Source organism: Podarcis melisellensis (genome assembly GCF_964234715.1).
Source record: "Podarcis melisellensis genome assembly, chromosome: 13".
Lineage (NCBI taxonomy): Eukaryota > Metazoa > Chordata > Lepidosauria > Squamata > Lacertidae > Podarcis > Podarcis melisellensis.
In genome coordinates this window covers 45,030,424-45,051,245 of record NC_138545.1, presented here as the reverse complement: position 1 = coordinate 45,051,245, position 20,822 = coordinate 45,030,424, and the positions used below count along the sequence as shown (strand labels likewise).

The 20,822-nt window shown below is 48.5% G+C and overlaps 2 protein-coding genes across 4 annotated transcripts in view; both read left to right on the top strand.

The window, feature by feature from the left end:
• Positions 1-20,822, top strand: part of LOC309354249 (glucose-6-phosphatase catalytic subunit 1-like) — a 109,885-nt gene that overhangs the window by 66,270 nt on the left and 22,793 nt on the right. The window lies entirely within an intron of this gene.
• On the top strand, positions 1,678-19,577 carry IFI35 (interferon induced protein 35). The gene is made up of 10 exons (XM_081884302.1): positions 1,678-1,784; positions 2,482-2,509; positions 5,907-5,993; positions 7,028-7,186; positions 9,138-9,254; positions 10,362-10,515; positions 12,889-12,998; positions 15,274-15,463; positions 17,051-17,157; positions 18,880-19,577. The coding sequence occupies exons 2-10, from the start codon at positions 2,495-2,497 to the stop codon at positions 19,081-19,083; spliced, it is 1,143 nt and encodes a 380-aa protein (XP_081740428.1). The 5' UTR covers positions 1,678-1,784; positions 2,482-2,494; the 3' UTR covers positions 19,084-19,577.

Here is a 20,822-nt window from a genome sequence, read left to right as displayed (position 1 = left end):
TCCCGCCAGGCGCGCAAGGCTTGGGGCGGCAGCCTGTTGCCCGAAGCACGCGGAGCCCTCCGGAGGGCTCCCCGTGCTTCGGGCGAGTGTCTGCAAGCCTTGCGCCCCCGGCAGGAGGGCTCCCCGTGCTTCGGGCGAGTGTCTGCAAGCCTTGCGCGCCCGGCAGGAGCTCCCGCCGGGCGCGCGAGGCTTGGGGTGGCAGCGTGCCGCCCGAAGCACGCGGAGCCCTCCGGAGGGTGCCCCGTGCTTTGGGCAGGCATGTGCAAGGCTTGGGGCGGCAGCCGCGGCTGAAGGGGGGAAATAATTTTTTTTTATTCATTCCCCACCCCAAAAAAGGAGGTGCGTCCTATGGGCCAGTGCGTCCTATAGGACGAAAAATACGGTATTTTTCTCTTTCACATATGGTGGGAGGGCATTCCACAGGGCAGGTGCCACTACCGAGAAGGCCCTCTGCCTGCTTCCCTGTAACTTGGCTTCTCGCTGTGAGGGAACCGCCAGAAGGCCCTCGGAGCTGGACCTCAGTGTCTGGGCAGAATTATGGGGGTGGAGACACTCCTTCAGGTATACTGGACTGAAGCTGTTTAGGGTTTTAAAGGTCAGCACCAGCACTTTGAATTGTGCTCGGAAACGTACTGGGAGCCAGTGTAGATCTTTCGAGACCGGTGTTATAGGGTCTCGGCTGCTGCTCCCAGTCACCAGTTTGGCTGCTGCGTTCTGGATTAGTTGTAGTTTCCGGGTCACCTTCAAAGCTAGTCCCACGTAGAGCGCATTGAAGTAGTCCAAGCAGGAGATAACCAGAGCATTCACCACTCTGGCGAGACAATCTGCGGGCTGGTAGGGTCTCAGCCTGTGTACCAGATGGAGCTGGTAGACAGCTGCCCTGGACACAGAATTGACCTGCGCCTCCATGGACAGCTGTGAGTCCAGAATGACTCCCAGGCTGTGCACCTGGCCCTTCAGGGGCACAGTTACCCCATTCAGGACCGGGGAGTCCTTCACACCCACCTGCCTCCTGTCCCCCCAAAATAGTACTTCTGTCTTGTCAGGATTCAACCTCGATCTGTTAGCCGCCATCCATTCTCCAACCGTCTTCAGACGTGGTTGGCATGGAAGTGCATACAAATGGAAGCACTTGAGCAAATCCGTTGCTAACACTGTTCTCCAGCACTTTTCTCTTGTCAAGCTGCTCCTCCGAAATGCTGACAGTGCACCTCTGAGCATGAGCAGAGTACGGCTCTACTCTGGAGTGAAGAAAGGTTGTCAATAGCCCATGAAAACAATAAGATGCGTGCACACACACACACACCCCTCTAGTAAATGCATAATTGCTTAGCTGTGGGTGCCGATTTATTTTGTGGTGGGGGCACTTTGCACATGTTCATTGCCATTTAAACACTTCTATGCTGAACTCTGACATGCAATCTATATAGCAAGGATAACGGAAAAAGTTTAAAGACGAGGCAATCCGTTATTCCAAAACAATCTCTCCATTGAGATATCGGAACCTGGAAGGTTGCTCCTCGGAAATCCCAGATTAAACACACAAACTCTGGGGACCAAATAGATCCCTTCTTACAATTCTATGCTGAGATTCCTGCATGGCAAGGGGCGGGGGTTGGACTAGATGACCCGGGATCCCTTCCAACGCCACAAAGGCGCACCCATCCAAGCCTGGGAGGCAGACTTCACGCTTCGGGGCGGGGCTTGGTTTGGGGGAGGAGGCTTTTAACAGCTGGAAATCGAAAGTGGAAGCGACGCAGGGAGGCCAGCAGCTGCTGCGGAAGGTAAGATCGCTAGTCTGGGGGGGGGGTCTTGTGGGCCTGATCCGCATCGGTCCCCAAACCGCAGCACCCAAACGCTCCGCTTTGCGCTTGGATAGAGGTGTCCGTGCGCGCCCTCTGCGCGCCGCCTGCCTTTCGACGCCGGAGGTCAGGATGCGAGGTCAGGATGAGTCCTCCGTAGGGGCGGCGGGTTGGGGCGGGTCAGCAACCATTGCATTTGAAGCCTGGGGATCGGGACCGGGCACTGTGAATTCAGCAAGCAGGGCGGGTTTCATGGGAGAAGCCAAGAGGGGGGAGGCAGGGAGTGGCAGCTGCCCTCCGAAATCAATAATCAATACATGGCAAACTGAGGTTCTGCCCCACAACAAAAATCCGGGCTTCTCCCATGGCGGGTCTCGACTTTTCCGGTGTCAGGTTTCTAGTCCGTATGACCGAGGAAGAGAGGCGTGGCGGCGTGCAGGGAAACGGAGGCGAGGAAACAAGGAATCTCTGGATAAAGACGGGAGTTTTAGGGATCTAAGCTCTTTGTGCTGCTCTAGGGTATGTGAAGCAGAATAAATTATGCAAAGCAGACGCATATTTGCATAATAAAACCGAATTACATTATCTCTCTCCCCCCCCCCCGCCCTGGGTGGTATTTGGGTTAGCTCTGTTTTGTATTAAAGTGCACTGCAAACTCAGCCCTTCTGTTTTCTTCCAGGTGTGTCAACAGGATGTATTCAGATGAGGTGAGCAGGCAACAAATAGGCAACTAAGAATCTGCCTCTGTGTGGCACCCAGAGGATGGATGAGGACTAAGCAGTACATATTTAAAGCAATATCACACCACTTTAAATAAACTTGGCTCCCCCCCCCCAGAATCTTAGGAATTGTAGTTTGCTAAGGGTCTGCTGGGAGTTGTTTGGCATTCCTTATTCCTCTCACGGAACTACAGTTCCCAGAATGATTTAAAAATCAATCCCTCTTCCAAGGGAATTCTGGATATCAAAGCTTTGTAATAGAGAGGTCTACTAACAGCTCTCAGGACCCTTAACAAACTACAGTTCCCAGGATTCTTTGGGGGGAACTGTAGGTTTAAAGTGGTATCTTTTTATTTATTTCGTAAAATATATAGGCCGTCCATTTGATTGTAAAAATAAATAAATCTCAAAGTGGTTTTGAAAAAGATAAAAACAAGGGAATCGGGGAAAAAATACAATCAAAAAATTAAAACAGTAAAACAGATTAAAACTTACACCAGCTTTCCTTAGTGTTTCGGTCAGCTTGCTATTTTAAATGTAGTGCAATGAGCCCAGGATCTGCTGGGAAACCTCTGAGATATTCTCAGTAAAACATCAAGTATTTCTGACGCAGTTGTTTTAAGAACAGCAGCAACAAAATGACCCCCTTAAATTATCCTGCTGAAATTATGAACGCTGAATGTAATCAGGACTGTGTTTTCATGTGGATAGACTTCAACCAGCCCTTCCTCAAGTCCCCTAAACCAGTGGCATTTCCACCTTTGGTGGTGGCACATGGACGAGTTAATTTTATGTTGCGTGAAGAAGAAAATACCCACCCTCTGCTTACTGACCATTGATTTCCTTGGAATCCTTCCAAGGCTGTGTGTTATGTTAATTAGTGCCACTGGTTCCCTTGCTCGGGTGCAAAAGTCGCATCCATATTTAACTTGCCCATCCGGGGCTAGCAGCAGCTATCCAGTCCTTCCAAACCCCTTGGACTGGCAGCTGAGAGCCTCCCAGTTAACCTTAAAAAGGTAAAGGTAAAGGACCCCTGACAGTTAAGTCCAGTCGCAGACGACTCTGGGGTTGTGGCGCTCATCTCGCTTTACTGGCCACTGGAGTCTGCAGACAGATTTCCGGCTCATGTGGCCAGCATGACTAAGCCACTTCTGGCACAACGGAACACCAAAACCAGAGCAGTGCATGGAAACACCGTTTACCTTCCCGCCGGAGTGGTACCTATTTACTTGCACTTTGATGTGCTTTCGAACTGCTAGGTTGGCAGGAGCTGGGACCAAGCAACGGGAGCTCACCCTGTTGCAGGGATTCAAACCGCCGACCTTCTGATCGGCAAGCTCTAGGCTCAGTGGTTTAGACCACAGCACCACCCGTGTCCCAAGTTAACCTTAAAGGTAAAGGGACTCCTGACCATTAGGTCCAGTCCTGACAGACTCTGGAGTTGCGGTGCTCATCTCGCTTTACTGGCCGAGGGACCCGGCGTACAGCTTCCGGGTCATGTGGCCAGCATGACTAAGCCGCTTCTGGCGAACCAGAGCAGTGCAGGGAAGCACCGTTTACCTTCCTGCCAGAGTGGTACCTATTTATCTACTTGTACTTTGACGTGCGTTCGAACTGCTAGGTGGGCAGGAGCTGGGACCGAGCAATGGGAGCTCACCCCGTTGCGGGGATTTGAACCGCCGACCTTCTGATCGGCAAGCCTAGGTTCAGTGGTTTGGGCCACGAACGTCCCCAGTTAACCTTACTTTAGTACTAATAGGGGGTGACACAGTTTGTTGTCCACTGATCTTGTCTTTGGATGAATCCCACGAGGGAATCCTGTGACTCCCTTGGCTTGTTTTGCTCCCCCCTATGCATTCCTGTAATTTACTACTCCACAGTTAAGCCGCTGTTGCTGTGTGCTCTTTAGAGAATAGATCCTTTTCCATATTAACACCATATGCCTCTCTGCTAAACATGTTTGTTGCGTCTTCCTTCAGAGTGATACGAGAAACCTTGATTCAAGAGTGCCGCTTTCAAGTACAGTGGTACCTCGGGTTACATATACTTCAGGTTACAGACTCCGCTAACCCAGAAATATGACCTTAGGTTAAGAACTTTGTTTCAGGCTGAGAATAGAAATCGTGCTCCGGTGGCGTGGCAGCAGCAGGAGGCCCCATTAGCTAAAGTGGTTAAGAACAGTTTCAGGTTAAGAATGGACCTCCAGTACGAATTAAGTTCTTAATCCGTTGTGAACGTGATCCGTGCGGGAGGCACGTTCGCAGCCTGAAGCGCTGCGCATGACGCGATTTGGTGCTTTTCCGCATGTGCGTGATGTTATTTTGTGCTTCTGCGCATGCACAAGTGCCAAAACCTGGAAGTAACCCGTTCTGGTACTTCCGGGTTCGGCGCTGTCCGCAACCCCAAAATGCGCAGCCCGCAGCGTTCGCAACCCAAGGTATGACTGTATGCAAGTCGCTGCCTCACACGGCAGTTAGGGCAGCTCTGTGCATTTACTTCAAGAAGTTGATATATTTACCAAGTGATCAATAGTTAGTCCCCTTCTCAAACTGGCCAAGATGTATAAAAAGAACTCAAAATGTTTGCTGGAGATGCAAAAAGGGGGTAGGTACCTTCCTGCACATGTGGTGGGACTGCGTGAGGATACGAGAATTCTGGGACATAATATATAACAAACTCAAAAAGATATTTAAATTCACCTTCAAAGAACCCCCAGAAGCCTTTCTGTTAGGCATGATGTCTACCAAAATACAAAAAAATCTTTAGAAACTCTTTTATGTAAGCAACCATGGCGGCCAGAATTTTAATAGTAAAAAACTGGAAAGGTGACTCAACCCCCACAAAAATTGACTGGCAGGTGAAGATGATAGAATATTTAGAACTTGCGAAAATGACTGGGAGATTAAGAGGAAACTCAAACCAGAAAGTGAGTAAAGGTTGGACAATATTCAACGAATATCTAAAAATATATTGTGATAATGCAAATCTTCTGACAGGTCTAGATTGAATCTTGAATAATGAGGAAATTATAAAAGCAAAAATCTCATTTTGATATGCAACACTTAAAAAAATAAGGAAGTGTGAATAATGTGTAAAAAAGTACAGTGAGGAGAATCAGAAGTGTGTGTGATGCCAAATGATATGTTGTTCGTTCGTGTTTAGTTGTTATGAGGGTATGGTGTTGGTTGGTTTGTGTTGTTTTTTATGTAGTGTGTAAATTGTTCTGCAATAAAGCTTTAATAAAAATAAAAATAATAAAAAGTTAGTCCCCTTCTCCCCGTCCCCACCATGTCCCATAAGTTTTTGAACTCGCCTCCGCGCTCCTGTTGCGTGGAGGCCGGAGGCCCTGGGCTGTGAACGAACATCCTTTTGTTCTGCTCTTCAGGACTCCTTCATCTACCTGCCCAGTCCAAGAATTTCAGCAAGTGAGTCTTTGGAGACACTGGCAGCAGAACAAACCTTGAAATGGCAGGTACTCTTCTTTGGAAACAGCAGTTGTCTCTCATGTCGGAAGTGAGATGTGTTGGTGTACGGAGGCTTTCCTCAAAGCTCTTTCCTTTATATTTATTTTATTTTTAATTGCTTTTTATTTTAAACAGGATGGATAAAAACCAATGATTTTTTTTAAAATTGAAATCGGATTTTTAAAAATTGAAATTGGATTTTAAAATAAAATGCTTTTGGAATGACAAATCTTTCTAAAGATAGTTTTCTATTTAAGTTACATTCTACTCCAAAGGCTATATTCCTCAGGAAATAAGGGTTTAAGTTTTTCATGTGTGCTAAAACTCAATCTAAGTTTTTCTTTTTAAAAAAAAAAAATGTTTAACCACTACAGAAAAGTTCTCAGAATATAAACAGTTAACTTATTAAACCTCACAATAATTTCATAATTATCTGTCTATGTCTTTCTAATAGTATAACCAAATCAGTAATTTTTGATATAATTGTAAACAACTACTCTGAAAATTTATTATTCCAAAAATGAAAACTTCCTCTGGTTGTAAATATGCAAGAATGAGTCCTTCTGTAAAAAAAAATGATTTAAATCAAGTCTTACTGACTCCACCCTGGTTTTAAATTTATTCTCTGCATGTTTACTCAGAAGCAAAATCCATTCTATTTAGTGGGGATCACCCCGAGTTTAGCATGCCTAGAACTGTGGCCCCCAAAGTAAAGTGCATTACTTTTGTGCTAGCAAAAATGTAAATATATACCTGGTATTAGAGAGGGAGCTCCCCCTTATGCTTCTTAAATATTTGTGTTTGCCACCTGAAAAGCTGAAAGAAACAATAGATAACACAAACTTCTTAGTAAACAAAAGGAAACCTATTATGTCGACAGAAACTTTCTCATATAGTATTAAAGCGCATCACCCTGATTTCCCATTTTGCCTACTGGAAAAAAATTCATTGGGATAAAAAAAATACACACATTTTCTTCAGATTTCCCCTTTCCTTGTTTTATCCTTTCTGACTGCCACACGTCTACTTGTCACCTTTTTAGGATATGTGCAAAGCATTGGAGGTAGACCGGTTTTCCTTGGAGGCTGGCAGAAAAGAGAGCGAACGAGAGGCGTCAAAACTCGAGAGAGAAACTGAGCTTCTGCGTAAAAGACTCCAGGAGCTTGAAGAAGAGTCTCAGCCCCAGAAAGCAGGTTTTCAGGTTGTTGTTGTTGTTGTTGTTTAGTCGTTTCCAACTCTTCTTGACCCCATGGACCAGAGCACACCAGGCACTCCTGTCTTCCACTGCCTCCCGCAGTTTGGTCAAATTCATGCTGGTAGCTTCGAGAACACTGTCCAACCATCTCCTCCTCTGTCGTCCCCTTCTCCTTGTGCCCTCCATCTTTCCCAACATCAGGGTCTTTTCCAGGGAGTCTTCTCTTCTCATGAGGTGGCCAAAGTATTGGAGCCTCAGCTTCACGATATGTCCTTCCAGTGAGCACTCAGGGCTGATTTCCTTGAGAATGGATCTGTTTGATCTTCTTGCAGTCCATGGGACTCTCAAGAGTCTCCTCCAGCACCAGAATTCAAAAGCATCAATTCTTCGGCAATCAGCCTTCTTGATGGTCCAGCTCTCACTTCCATACATCACTACTGGGAAAACCATAGTACAGATCTTTTAAGACCAGGGTTGAGTCTATCATTCTTTTAAAGCAGGGAATGGGAAACATGTTTGTTGTTGAACTCTCCAGCAACAACTGCAGGGCTACAGATTCCTCTGCCCTGCTTTAAAGAAAAGCAAATAATTCATCAACATCCCCGCAGTCCTGCACTGAGAGATATTCAGTTATGCAGTCGTCCTGGTGAAACATAAACACCCATTTTCTTATTTTGCATCCTTTTATTTTGCTTCTGCAAGTCATTGTGAAAGGTCGGGAGGGGAAATATGACCACAGAAAATCGTCCTCCGTGTTTTCCTCCATCTTTCTGATATTTCCCCAGGTGTTGCTGATGTATGTTCAGGCTTTTCTTGCAGCCGTGTACGCCAAATACATGCTTCAAGGAAAGTTAGAGAGCTGAGATTCTCAGAAAATTGGACTCTGGCACCCTACCCCCAGATTAACACATGCACATAATAATAAATTATGCAAACTGTGTAACTTATGTGATAAGCCTGTTTTTACTTGTTTGTCAGGGACACAGGTGGTGCTGTGGTCTAAACCACTGAACCTCTTGGGCTTGCCGATCAGAAGGTCGGCACTTTGAATCCATGTGACTCTGTCCCAGCTTCTGCCAGCCTAGCAGTTCGAAAGCACACCAGTGCAAGTAGATAAATAGGTACCACTGCGGCGGGAAGGTAAACGGCGTTTCCATGTGCTCTGGTTTCCATCCTGGTGTCCTGTTGTGCCAGAAGCTGTTTAGTCCTGCTGGCCACATGACCTGGAAAGCTGTCTGTGGACAAACACCGGCTCCCTTGGCCTGAAAGCAAGATGAGCGCTGCAACCCCATAGTCGTCTTTGACTAGACTTAACCGTCCAGGGGTCCTTTACCTTTTTACCAATTTATTTGTTTGCAGTCGTTGCACGCCTCCCCCAAACTATGTTCTCTGGGCAGCTCATGGTAAAATATTGAAATGCAAAAGGTAAAGGGTAAAGGGACCCCTGACCATTAGGTCCAGTTGTGACCGACTCTGGGGTTGTGGCGCTCATCTCGCTTTATTGACCAAGGGAGCCGGCATGCAGCTTCCGGGTCATGTGGCCAGCATGACTAAGCTGCTTCTGGTGAACCAGAGCGGCGCACGGAAATGCCGTTTACCTTCCCACTGGAGCGGTACCTATTTATCTACTTGCACTTTGACGTGCTTTCGAACTGCTAGGTGGGCAGGAGCAGGGACCGAGCAACAGGAGCTCACCCCGTTGTGGGGATTTGAACTGCCGACCTGATCGGCAAGTCCTAGGCTCTGTGGTTTAACCCACAGCGCCACCTGCATCCCAATAATCGACTGTAAAAATGTGCCTATGTAGCAAACTCTTGGTTTGACTGCACTTTAAATATCCCATAGATGGGAGATGGAGTCCAAACACATCTTGAGCATATCTTGGGTTTACAGGTTGTCTGCACTGCAGACATCCCTTGTGTTCCCTGTTTAATGGATCACCATCTTTTCCCTGCAGAGAGAGATTCAGTTGGCGCTGATGGAAAAACGCCAATTGCTAGAAGAGAAACTCGCTCTGGAAAATGAACTGGAGCAGCTGGAAAGGTTTCAGGTTGCCCAAGAAGAGCTCCACAAGGTACTGGGTGTGGGGAAGCATGTGGCCTGAGAAATAGGCTAGTTTTCTCATGAAGACAAGCTTGTGTCTTTCCCGGAAGGAGCCATTGAATCCCAGTCATAATTCCTCTTGAGATTCCATCTGGTATGCAGGCTGAGACCCTACCTGCCTGCAGACTGTTTCGCTAGAGTGGTGCATGCTCTGGTTATCTCCCGCTTGGACTACTGCAATGCGCTCTACGTGGGGTTACCTTTGAAGGTGACCCGGAAACTACAACTAATCTAGCAGCTAGACTGGTGACTGGGAGTAGCTGCCGAGACCATATAATACTGGTCTTGAAAGAGCTACATTGGCTCCCAATGCGTTTCCAAGCACAATTCAAAGGGTTGGTGCTGACCTTTAAAGCTCTAAATGGCCTCAGCCCAGTATACTTGAAGGAGCTTCTCCACCCCAATTGTTCTGCCCGGACACTGAGGTCCAGCTCTGACGGCCTTCTGCTGGTTCCCTCATTATAAGAAGTGAAGTTACAGAGAACCAGGCAGAGGGCATTCTCGGTAGTGGCACCCGCCCTGTGGAATGCCCTCCCATCAGATGTCAAGGAAATAAACAACTATCTGACTTATAGAAGACATCTGACAGCAGCCCTGTTTAGGGAAGTTCTTAATGTTTGATGTTTTATCGTGTTTTTAATATTCTGTTGGGAGCCACCCAGAGTGGCTGGGGAAACCCAGCCAGATGGGTGGCATATGTATGTATGTATGTATGTATGTATGTATGTATGTAGAAAGAAATTAAATTATATTATTCCTCTTTTCTGCCCTGCAAACCAACTGAGACTGGTGGCGTTTGTTCAGTGGCAAGGCAGAATCTCTGCCTATGCACAGAACTGCTCTGTCCTTTCCTTCACATTTTCCTTAAACTATCTGCTAGCTGAGTTCTACAGTTACTTATTAATTTAAAAGTTTTAATCAGAAGAGGCAACGTGAAATACGAAACAAGAAGAGTACGCGTGGGAGATACATCCACTTGGAATTCTGACTCACAATAGAGTTTGTTGTAGAGTGCGAAACCTGGCAGAAAAAAAACCCCATTCTCATATCAACCTTCTCTCTCCTGCCAACTCTCCAGGTGCCAACCAACTTACCTGAACGGGCGATGGTGTTTAAAGGCCGCATGGAAGAAGCAAAGGAGGAGACATTGCCTAACCGTTTGACAGCCCGGCCACAGATTCGATACCCTGTGCCTGGGGGATCGGCTCTCATCACTTTTGAAAGCCATGAGGGTAGGAGCAGCTGTTCGGATTGAAATTATGACCCCGAAAAGATGCCACAGGGTGGCCCTAAGTTGGGGAACCTAAGAGCAGGCAGAGACAGCCGATTGGGAGCATTTTGGCCCAGGGATATTTCTGGGTCACTTCTGGGTTTGGCGCCATGTGCGTGTGCACAATGGTGCGTCTTTCGGACGCACATTAATCGGTCGCTGCAATTAATGGCCATGACTAGCTTACACCTATTCATTGTAATGGATCTACTCCGAGTAATAGTTAGCTGAATACAACCCACAGGCTCTTTGCGGGTGATTTCAACCAGCCCCTTGCCAGCAGTAGGAATCTTGTATAAAGTCCCAACCACTTTTATCTCTAGTGATGGGACTTGCTCCTCCGCTATAGGGAAGGCACCTTAAGAGATCACCCAACTACAATTCCTGGTTTCTCAATCTAATTCATCCCTCTATTGATGAGGTTCCATAGTTCTTGCCCAACCCTTTCAAGCAATGTCGTTGTTTGGCATCTGTCTGTCTCAAAGGCAATGGCGTGCGCCTCCAGGCATGAAGTCAAACTGCTGCACGGACAGCACTGAGGTGACTTCTTGTGGGCAGTGTGTATACAAACCCTGGCCTCCCCAGACAACAAGACTCAGCCTGGCTGGTGTGGTCCAAAGGAATAATAATAATAATTTTATTACTTATACCCCACCCATCTGGCTGGGTTTCGCCAGCCACTCTAGCCAGCTTACACAATACAGTGGTACCTTGGTTTTCGAACATAATCCGTTCCGGAAGACCGTTCGAGTTCTGAAATGTTCGAAAACCGAAAACTCAACAGCCGACAGTTAGGCCTCAGGATCTTACACTCAGAGGAAGCCGCGTTTCGTGTTCGACTTCCGAGGCATGTTTGAAAACCGAAGCATTTACTTCCGGGGTTGCGGCGTTCGAAAACCAAAATGTACATCCATGGAGACGTTTGAAAACCGAGGTACCATTGTATGTAAAACACTATAAAGCATCAAACGTTAAAAACTTCCTGATGCACGGCTGTCTTCTAAAAGTTGTACAGTGGTACCTCGGGTTATGAACACCTCAGGTTACAAACATTTTGGGTTACAGACTCCGCTAACGCGAAAGTAGTACCTCAGGTTAAGAACTTTACCTCAGGATGAGAACAGAAATCGCACAGCGGTGGCGCACCAGCAGCAGGAGGCCCCATTAGCTAAAGTGGTACCTCAGGTTAAGAACGGTTTCAGGTTAAGAACGGACCTCTGGAACGAATTAAGTACGTAACCGGAGGTACCACTGTATGTACAACAGAAATGCCATCCAACCACCTTGGGGATTCCTCTCCGGATCTGTGTAGAGTTTACTCCTTAGCCCAGTGGTTTTCAACCTGTGGGTCCCCAGATGTTGTTGGACTACAACTCCCATCATCCCTGAGCTCTGGCCTTGCTAGCTAGTGATGGGAGTTGTAGTTCAACAACATCTGGGGACCCACGGGTTGAGAAAGGCTGGTAGCCTTTTCTTCTCCTGAAGATATCCTGCAATGCAGCGGAGATTTCGGATCTGAGTTTTCCTTCTCCCAGATGGGCTACCTTCCCAGGCTGATGAGCCCCACCTGCCCCTCACTTCCCTCTATAACACATGCAAATAATGCTTTCTTCACCTCTGGACACACCATTGGTCTTGTCCGCTTAATCTGCCAGAGCCTGTCTTTGAATACAGGGGAAGTCCCTAAGTCACTGAGGGTTTGAGACCCACTGACTACCCCTGACTTGTTTAACCAGCTAGTCAAAGCCATTCCTGGGGTACAGAGTAGGGACCAAGCTACCCCAGAAGGAGCATGATGCGCCTTCTCTGTCCCCTAACACTCCACACACCCCTCAATGCAATCACACGCAGACAAAAAAAGCATCTTGTTTCCATCTTAAAGGAGGATGGGAATTAATTCTGGGTTGCTGAACTGACAGATGGGGATGCGGGTTAAACCACAGAGCCTAAGACTTGCTGATCAGAAGGTTGGCGGTTCGAATCCTCATGACAGGGTGAGCTCCCGTTGCTCGGTCCCTTCTCCTGCCAACCTAGCAGTTCGAAAGCACGTCAAAGTGCAAGTAGATAAATAGGTACCGCTCCGGCGGGAAGTTAAACGGCATTTCCATGAGCTGCTCTGGTTCGCCAGAAGCAGCTTTTTCATGCTGGCCACATGACCCGGAAGCTGTACGCCGGCTCCCTCAGCCAATAAAGCGAGATGAGCACCGCATCCCCAGAGTCGGCCACGACTGGACCTAACGGTCAGGGATCCTTTTACCTTTTTGAATTGAAAACATATGGATGGAAGGAGATAGTTGGAGTTGAATTGACCTCTTTTTCCACTCCTCCCTGTCAGTTGCCTCCAGGATCATTGAAATGGAGCAGCACCAGGTTCAACTGGATGAATTCAGCTATGTGCACGTGAAGGCTGAGCCGATGGTGTTACTCTTGCCCTCATCCTTGGAGGTGGGTTCTGCATCTGTAAAATTGGACCCACAATACAGATCTGCCGCATCCAAACTTTGGGGTGATTGGGGGTAATTGTAATTGGGAACATTTGAAATAGAAAATGGGCTGGAACAGGAAAGTTTGGATTCTTTATCGAATCTTAACTCTGTAACTAGAAACCTGTTCTTGGTTTTATTAGTATGGTGGTACCTCGGGTTACAGACGCTTCAGGTTACAGACTCCGCTAACCCAGAAATAGTACCTCGGGTTAAGAATTTTACCTCAGGATGAGAACAGAAATCGCGCGGTGGTGGTGCGGCGGCGGCAGCGGGAGGCCCCATTAGCTAAAATGGTAGCTCAGGTTAAGAACAGTTTCAGGTTAAGAACAGACCTCCAGAACGAATTAAGTTCTTAACCCGAGGTACCACTGTATTATGGGACGCGGGTGGCGCTGTGGGTAAAACCTCAGTGCCTAGGACTTGCCGATTGTATGGTCGGCGGTTCGAATCCCCGCGGCGGGGTGAGCTCCCGTTGTTCGGTCCCTGCTCCTGCCCACCTAGCAGTTCGAAAGCACCCCTAAGTGCAAGTAGATAAATAGGGACTGCTTTATAGCGGGAAGGTAACGGCGTTTCCGTGCACTGCGCTGGTGCTGGCTCGCCAGAGCAGCTTCGTCACGCTGGCCACGTGACCCGGAAGTGTCTTCAGACAGCGCTGGCTCCCATCCTCTTAAGCGAGATGAGCACACAACCCCAGAGTCGGTCACGACTGGCCCGTACGGGCAGGGGTACCTTTACCTTTACCACTGTATTATTTCAAAAAATGAAAGCTAACATTCCCAGGCAGTTGAATGCTGCACATAGCACCACACTCAGCACATTTTCTGCACCTCTGCAGTAAGGCTACAATCCATGCAACTGTGATAGCACTCTGTCAGGGCCGGAGTCAAGCGTAGGTCAGCAACAAAAACAACAAATCACCCGAGGCCAGTGCAGTTGTTATTGGCCTTCACTGGCATAAGTGTAAACAATAAAACCATACAATGTCCTCCAAATACATTAATAATCCAAACACATATGATATATAAAAGACTAGATAGCCACCACTGAGTCAATCCGGCAACTTTAGATTTAGCTTTAAATATTCCAGAAAACAGACCACAGCTCAGGCCTAGTGGTCTCAGCAACACTTTCTAGGAGGCCTTGCCCCGATGAAGCAGTTAGGAGGACTGAAGATCCCCGTCTTCCTGGTATCCACTAAGACTCCTCCTCTCCAGGGTCTTTCCAATAATAATAATAATAATAATAAGACGAAGAAGAAGAAGAAGAGAAAATTTATTATTTATATCCCGCCCATCTGGGTGGGTTTCTCCAGCCACTCTGGGTGGCTCCCAACAGAATATTAAAAACACGATCAAACATTAAAAACTTCCCTAAACAGTGCTGCCTTCAGATGTCTTCTAAAAATCAGGTAGATGTTTATTTCCTTGACATCTGATGGGAAGGCGTTCCAAAGGGCGGGTGCCACTACCGAGAAGGCCCTCTGCCTGGTTCCCTGCAACCTCACTTCTGGCAGGGAAGGAACCGCCAGAAGGCCCTCAGATTTGAACCTCAGCGTCCGGGCCGAACGATGGGGGTGGAGACGCTCCTTCAGGTATACAGGACCAAAGCCATTTAGGGCTTTAAAGGTCAGCGCCAACCCTTTGAATTGTGCTTGGAAACGTACTGCGAGCCAATGTAGGTCTTTCAGGACCGGTGTTATATGCTGTGTCAGACTGCGTCTGTACACAACCACCCTCTGCTCTGGCTGTTTCGTTTCTCTGTGAGTTCTAGGAGACCAGGGGAGAGAGGGACTGGCCACAGCAGGAGGGGGAGAGGCCCTGGATTCTTCAGCCGCCTGCCTCTAGGCCAGCCTCCTCTCCAGCCTCCGCTTCTGCCTCCAAGTTAGAACTGCTCTCTGGCACAGTTTCTTCTAGCTCACTAAACCCTGTCACCTCTCCTGCTGCTGACGCCTCCTTCCTCCGGTCCACTTCCTGTTCTGCTGCTGACCACTCATCCTTGCCCTGCTCTGAGCCTTCTTCCCCTGGGGGTTCCCTAGGCCTAGGGGGTTCCCCGGCTGTTGCCTCTTCTGCCTCCAGCCAGCCCGTCACCACACTACTGTTTGAGGTGGATTGCGTGGAGGGAGGTGGCCTGCACCCAACCCCACATTTTCTTCTTTCCCCGATGGACTTCTTTCCTCAGCTGTGCCATGATGCGGCCGTTCTGGTTTCCTAAGACCTCTTCCCCATCCCGCACAGATCTCCCTGGAAAAGAGTCCGCGACGGGTCCTGCTGTCTGGCATCGTGGCCTCTTCTCTGCCTGAGGACCGGCTGCTTGAGAAGCTGGAGTTGTTTTTCAGCAAGCGGCAGAACATGGGAGGCGAGGTGTTCAGCGTGGAGCGGCTGAGCGACACTGGCCACATGGTGCTGACATTTATGGATGGTGGAGGTATGGGGAGATAGATGAAGAGGCAGTGGGAAGGGGCAGGTGGCTTGCTTACCTCAAAAATCAGTGAATTATTTTTGTCGCAAGGGAGGTGGTCATCCTGATTTGCCTTTCTTGGACCATCTCCAGCTCATCTACGAATGCTTAAGATTTATTTTAAACCGAAACCGCCATATTTTTGGTTGAGCTGCTGCTCATTTTACAGCCAGGGTGTAAGCAAGCACGTCGTTTCGTTTCCCTGTGAATGGGCTTGTTTTCTCCCAACCCACAATACATGATCATCTTCATTCGGAAGAAACTTTGTGCTAGGTGCTGTACAGAATACAAGAGTCCCTTCTGCCAAATGCCAACTACAGTAGAACCTTGGTTCTCGAACGGCTTAGTTGACGAACAAATCGGAACCCGAATGCTGCAAACCCAGATGTCAGTGTTCCGGTCTGCGAACCTTTTTCAGAAGGTTGGAGGATGGATGGCGGCTAACAGATTGAGATTGAATCCTGACAAGACAGAAGTACTGTTTCTGGGGGACAGGAGGCGGGCAGGTGTGGAGGATTCCCTGGTCCTGAATGGGGTAACTGTGCCCCTGAAGGACCAGGTGCGCAGCCTGGGAGTCATTATGGACTCACAGCTGTCCATGGAGGCACAGGTTAAATCCGTGTCCAGGGCAGCTGTGTACCAGCTCCATCTGGTACACAGGCTGAGACCCTATCTGCCTGCGGACTGTCTCGCCAGAGTGGTGCATGCTCAGGTTATCTCCCGCTTGGACTACTTCAATGCGCTCTACGTGGGACTAGCTTTGAAGGTGAGCCGGAAACTACAACTAATCCAGAATGCAGCAGCCAGACTGGTGACTGGGAGCGGCCGCCGAGACCATATAACACCGGTCTTGAAAGACCTACATTGGCTCCCAGTATGTTTCCGAGCACAATTCAAAGTGTTGGTGCTGACCCTAAACGGCCTCGGTCCAGTATATCTGAAGGAGCGTCTCCTCCCCCATCATTCTGCCCGGACGCTGAGGTCCAGCTCCGAGGGCCTTCTGGCGGTTCCCTCACTGCGAGAAGCCAAGTTACAGGGAACCAGGCAGAGGGCCTTCTCGGTAGTGGCACCCGCCCTGTGGAACGCCCTCCCACCAGATGTCAAAGAGAACAACAACTACCAGACTTTTAGAAGACATCTGAAGGCAGCCCTGTTTAGGGAAGCTTTTAATGTTTGATGTATCAGAGTATTTTAATATTCTTTTGGAAGCCGCCCAGAGTGGCTGGGGAAACCCAGCCAGATGGGCGGGGTATAAATAAATTATTATTATTATTATTATTATTATTATTATTATTATTATTATTATTTATTATTATAAGCCAAAAGTCTGATGCGTCTGTCAGCTATTGTTTCTTGGGCACCTGCACCAATCGGAAGCCGCGCCTTGGTTTTCGAACGTTTCGGAAGTCGAATGGACTTCCAGAACGGATTACGTTCAAGAACCAAGGTACCACTGTATTACGCTTTGGGTAGTTAGAGCTGCGCCGTTTTTTTAAAGTAGTGAGATGGAAAGTCGCAATGTTGTCCTTTTCTTTGCCTCTCCCCCTTCTACAGTGGCCAAGCGGCTTATCCAAAAAGGTCAGTACCAAGTGCCCATTGGACAGGAGATTCACACAGTCAAGCTGTCACACTATGTTGGCGGAGAAATCGCAGAGCTGCAGGTGAGTTATTTTAAAATGAGGCTGCATTTTAACCTGTATTTTAAATTGGGGTGTTTTTTCTTTCTCCCCCCCCTTTCCCCCCTATTATGTTTTTACTGTGATTTTGTTGGTGTTAGCTGCCCTGAGCCTGGCTCTGGCCGGGGAGGGCGGGGTATAAATAAATTATTATTATTATTATTATTTTATTATTATTATTATTATTATTATTATTATTATTATTATGTGGCTATGTGCATTGCTTCAGAATGTGGTAAGCTGGGTCAGGGCCTGCTCTCCCATGAGGCAGACGGAGGTGGCCGCTTCGGGCGGCAGGATCCCAAGGGGCAGTGCCACAACCATGGGAAAAGCAGCTGTGGCTTCTCCTCACATCTCCCTGCTGCCAGAACCAAGAATCTACAACCTCAGTTAAACGAGGCTTCAGGGGGAGGGTGTGGCACCTTCCTGTTTCTCCTCAGGCGGCGAAATGGGATGGGCAGTCCCTAAGGGTTCTTCATGCTCAAAGGGGTCCTGGCCAACTTACCCCAAGGCTCTACCACAACAGCAGTGCTGACCTCAGGAAACCAAATCATGCAGCAGCATTGCTGTCCAAAATCAGATGCATGTTGGGTTCCTGGATCTTCATGCTTTTCGTTGCAGCCGCTGGTGGTAATGTTTGCATTTAGCAAAAGCAACCAGGACTCTTCAGCTCTGGCATCATCATTCATTCTGCCCTAGGGATTTCCCCTGCGTGCAAAGACAGGCTCCGGCAGATTGAGCGGACGATACAAATTGTCCGGAATTTTGTCAGGGATTTAACCAGCGCAGTCTGCTACATCAGCAAAATTCTGAATTTCACTTCTAACCCAAAATAGTGGGTCCCATGATTAAAAAGATGGTTTCAGCACATGACGTGTTAGAATTCCTGATCCATGGTTGCAGTCATGGGATTTTTGTCTATCACACAACGGTGTATGTTTTGACTCCACAGAGTGGGAAGTGACGGAAACAGGATGTTTGTGTTCCATGAAGTGGGACTATTGTCCTTTGTTCTTTTTCTCTTTGCTGTCTTGATACTAGAGAGAGAGGGAGCCATGTTGCAGTGCTGCATGTGTGTTTATATGTAAATAAATGCTGAGTTGCTGAGGTCTGTCACGCGCATGATGCGCAAACTCTGTGGATCCCTAAGAGTGCCGGTGTTGGTTGGCATCGGTCGCTGTGATGTTCGGGCAGCAGAAAGCTTTTGAGGCTCCCAAACGAAAGACCAGGAGGGAGGGAACATGCCAGTCAGGCATGTGTCTCTGCCAGGGTCCTACTTGAGTGTAGGCTGAACTCCTGACATGACGTACCTAGGAAGGTAGCCCATCTCTGAGAAAGCTCTGATCATCAACCTCCACTGCCTTGCAGAATATCTTTGGGAGAAGTAAAAGGCCAAGGAATGGAGTCCCTAAAACAGTTGGATGGCGTCTTGTACGCCTCCTTCCGTCAACTCCCGCGGCCAAGCTGGTGCCAGACGTATTGCTCTGCTTTCCTTTGGACCCCATCAATGAGGCCGAGAGAGGGGAGGTCTAGCCATCTGGGCAGCCCAGGACCTCCGTCCACACTGCCCAGGCTTGCACCCCAGGGAGGTCACTTCAGGGATGCTAACGCGGCGGTTCGACCACCCCCAGAGGCGGTCCTTCTTTGTCTCCCGAGGCAGACGGACGCCGACAACAAAATCCTCTTTTTTCTTTCTCCCCGTTCCAGTTCCGTCCTTCGGTCTGCACTCGGACTGTCCTGCTGTCGGGGATTCCAGACGTCCTGGATGAGGAATTGATGCGTGAAGCCCTGGAGATTCATTTCCAGAAGCCCAGCAAGGGTGGGGGAGAAGTGGATGTCGTCGCTTACGTCCCGATTGGACAGTGTGCGGTAGCCGTCTTTGAAGCAGAAGAGGAGGAGGAGGAAGACTGAGAGTGACCCTGCCTTCCAGAGACAGAGAAAGCTTTCTTAAATTGATTTCAGCGCAAGTGGCTGCTCAACTCCCATCAAGGAAAGATCCTGCCAAGAAGGATGCAAAGCTCTGAACATTTGGGGGAAAGTTTTGATAGTCCGAATTACAAATCGCTGCAAGGATGTGGAGACTCTCAGATAAATCTCTCTCAGGTATAAAAATGGAATGGATATCCTTGCGAGAGTAATCCTGTATTGAGAAGAACCAGAGGATGGAGTTCTTGCTGTTTGGATTAAAAAAAGAGGCAGACCCTGGCACACACCGACACCCCTTTTCTCTGACGTGTGGACTTTTATCTGCATTATTTGGTTTGTAGTTTTTCCTGCTGCCTTGTCCCTGTTCAGTAATTCTGTCTCAAACGCTTGCAATTCACCCAAAGTGAAGGAGAGACTCTCAGATAAGCAGAATAAAGAGAACAGCAGACTCCCCCTCCTGCTGTGTGCAAATAATTAAATCATTTTGTGTGACCGTTACTAAGAGAGCGTATTTTAAGCATCATCACTCCAGGCTTTAAAAGTACAGTGGTACCCCGCAAGACGAACGCCTCGGAAGACGAAAAACTCACTAGACGAAGGAGTTTTTCGTTTTCTTAGCCGCTTCGCAAGACGCATTTTCCTATGGGCTTGCTTCGCAAAATGAAGCTTGCCCCGCAAGCTCCGGGGATAGCGGAGAAGCGCAGCGCATCTTCCCCGCTGTCCCCGGACATCTTTTGAAGCAAGGGGCGGCAGGGAGAAGATCGCTTCTCCCCGTTGCCAGCCCCGCAATCTCCGAGGATAGCGGAGAAGCGCAGCGCATCTTCCCCGCTGTCCCCGGACCCCTTTTGAACCAAGGGGCGGCAACGGGGAGAAGTGATCTTCTCCCCGCTGCCCCTTGCTTTAAACAGGTCCGGGGACAGAGGGGAAGGCGCGCGGCGCTTCCCCTCTGTCCCCGGACGGTCTCCATAGGAACGCATTGATTGATTTTCAATGCATTCCTATGGGAAACCGTGCTTTGCAAGACGAAAAACTCGCAAGAAGAAAAAACTTGCGGAACGAATTAATTTCATCTTGCGAGGCACCACTGTAGTCTGAAAGGTGGCTTAGCAGACACAGATAATTAATGGAAGGGGGCCCTAAGGTTTGCAGGGAAGAAAAATGCTTGTGTGTGTTTATTTTTCTGCAAACGTCATCTGCAGCTACTCACAAACCAGTCCACAGAATTTATTTCATCTATGTCCTGCTTTTCCTCAAGGATCTCAAGGCGGTCTTTCCCCTCACCCAATTTTATCTTCATGACATCCCTGTGAGATAAGTTTTGTGGCTGAGTGGGGTTTTGAAGCAGTCTTTTCTCATGCCTAAGGGACGCGGGTGGCGCTGTGGGTAAAACCTCAGCGCCTAGGACTTGCGGATCGCATGGTCGGCGGTTCGAATCCCCGTGGTGGGGTGTGCTCCCGTCGTTCGGTCCCAGCGCCTGCCAACCTAGCAGTTCGAAAGCACTTCTGGGTGCAAGTAGATAAATAGGGACTGCTTACCAGCGGGAAGGTAAACGGCGTTCCGTGTGCTGCGCTGGCTCGCCAGATGCAGCTTGTCACGCTGGCCATGTGACCTGGAAGTGTCTGCGGACAGCGCTGGCTCCCGGCCTATAGAGTGAGATGAGCGCACAACCCTAGAGTCTGGCAAGACTGGCCCGTACGGGGTTGGGGTACCTTTACCTTTTTTCT

Coding starts and splice junctions, on each gene's coding strand:
- IFI35 (XM_081884302.1), top strand. Junction 5,994..7,027: donor AACAAACCTTGAAATGGCAG/GTACTCTTCTTT, acceptor TCACCTTTTTAG/GATATGTGCAAAGCATTGGA. Junction 15,464..17,050: donor GACATTTATGGATGGTGGAG/GTATGGGGAGAT, acceptor CCCCTTCTACAG/TGGCCAAGCGGCTTATCCAA.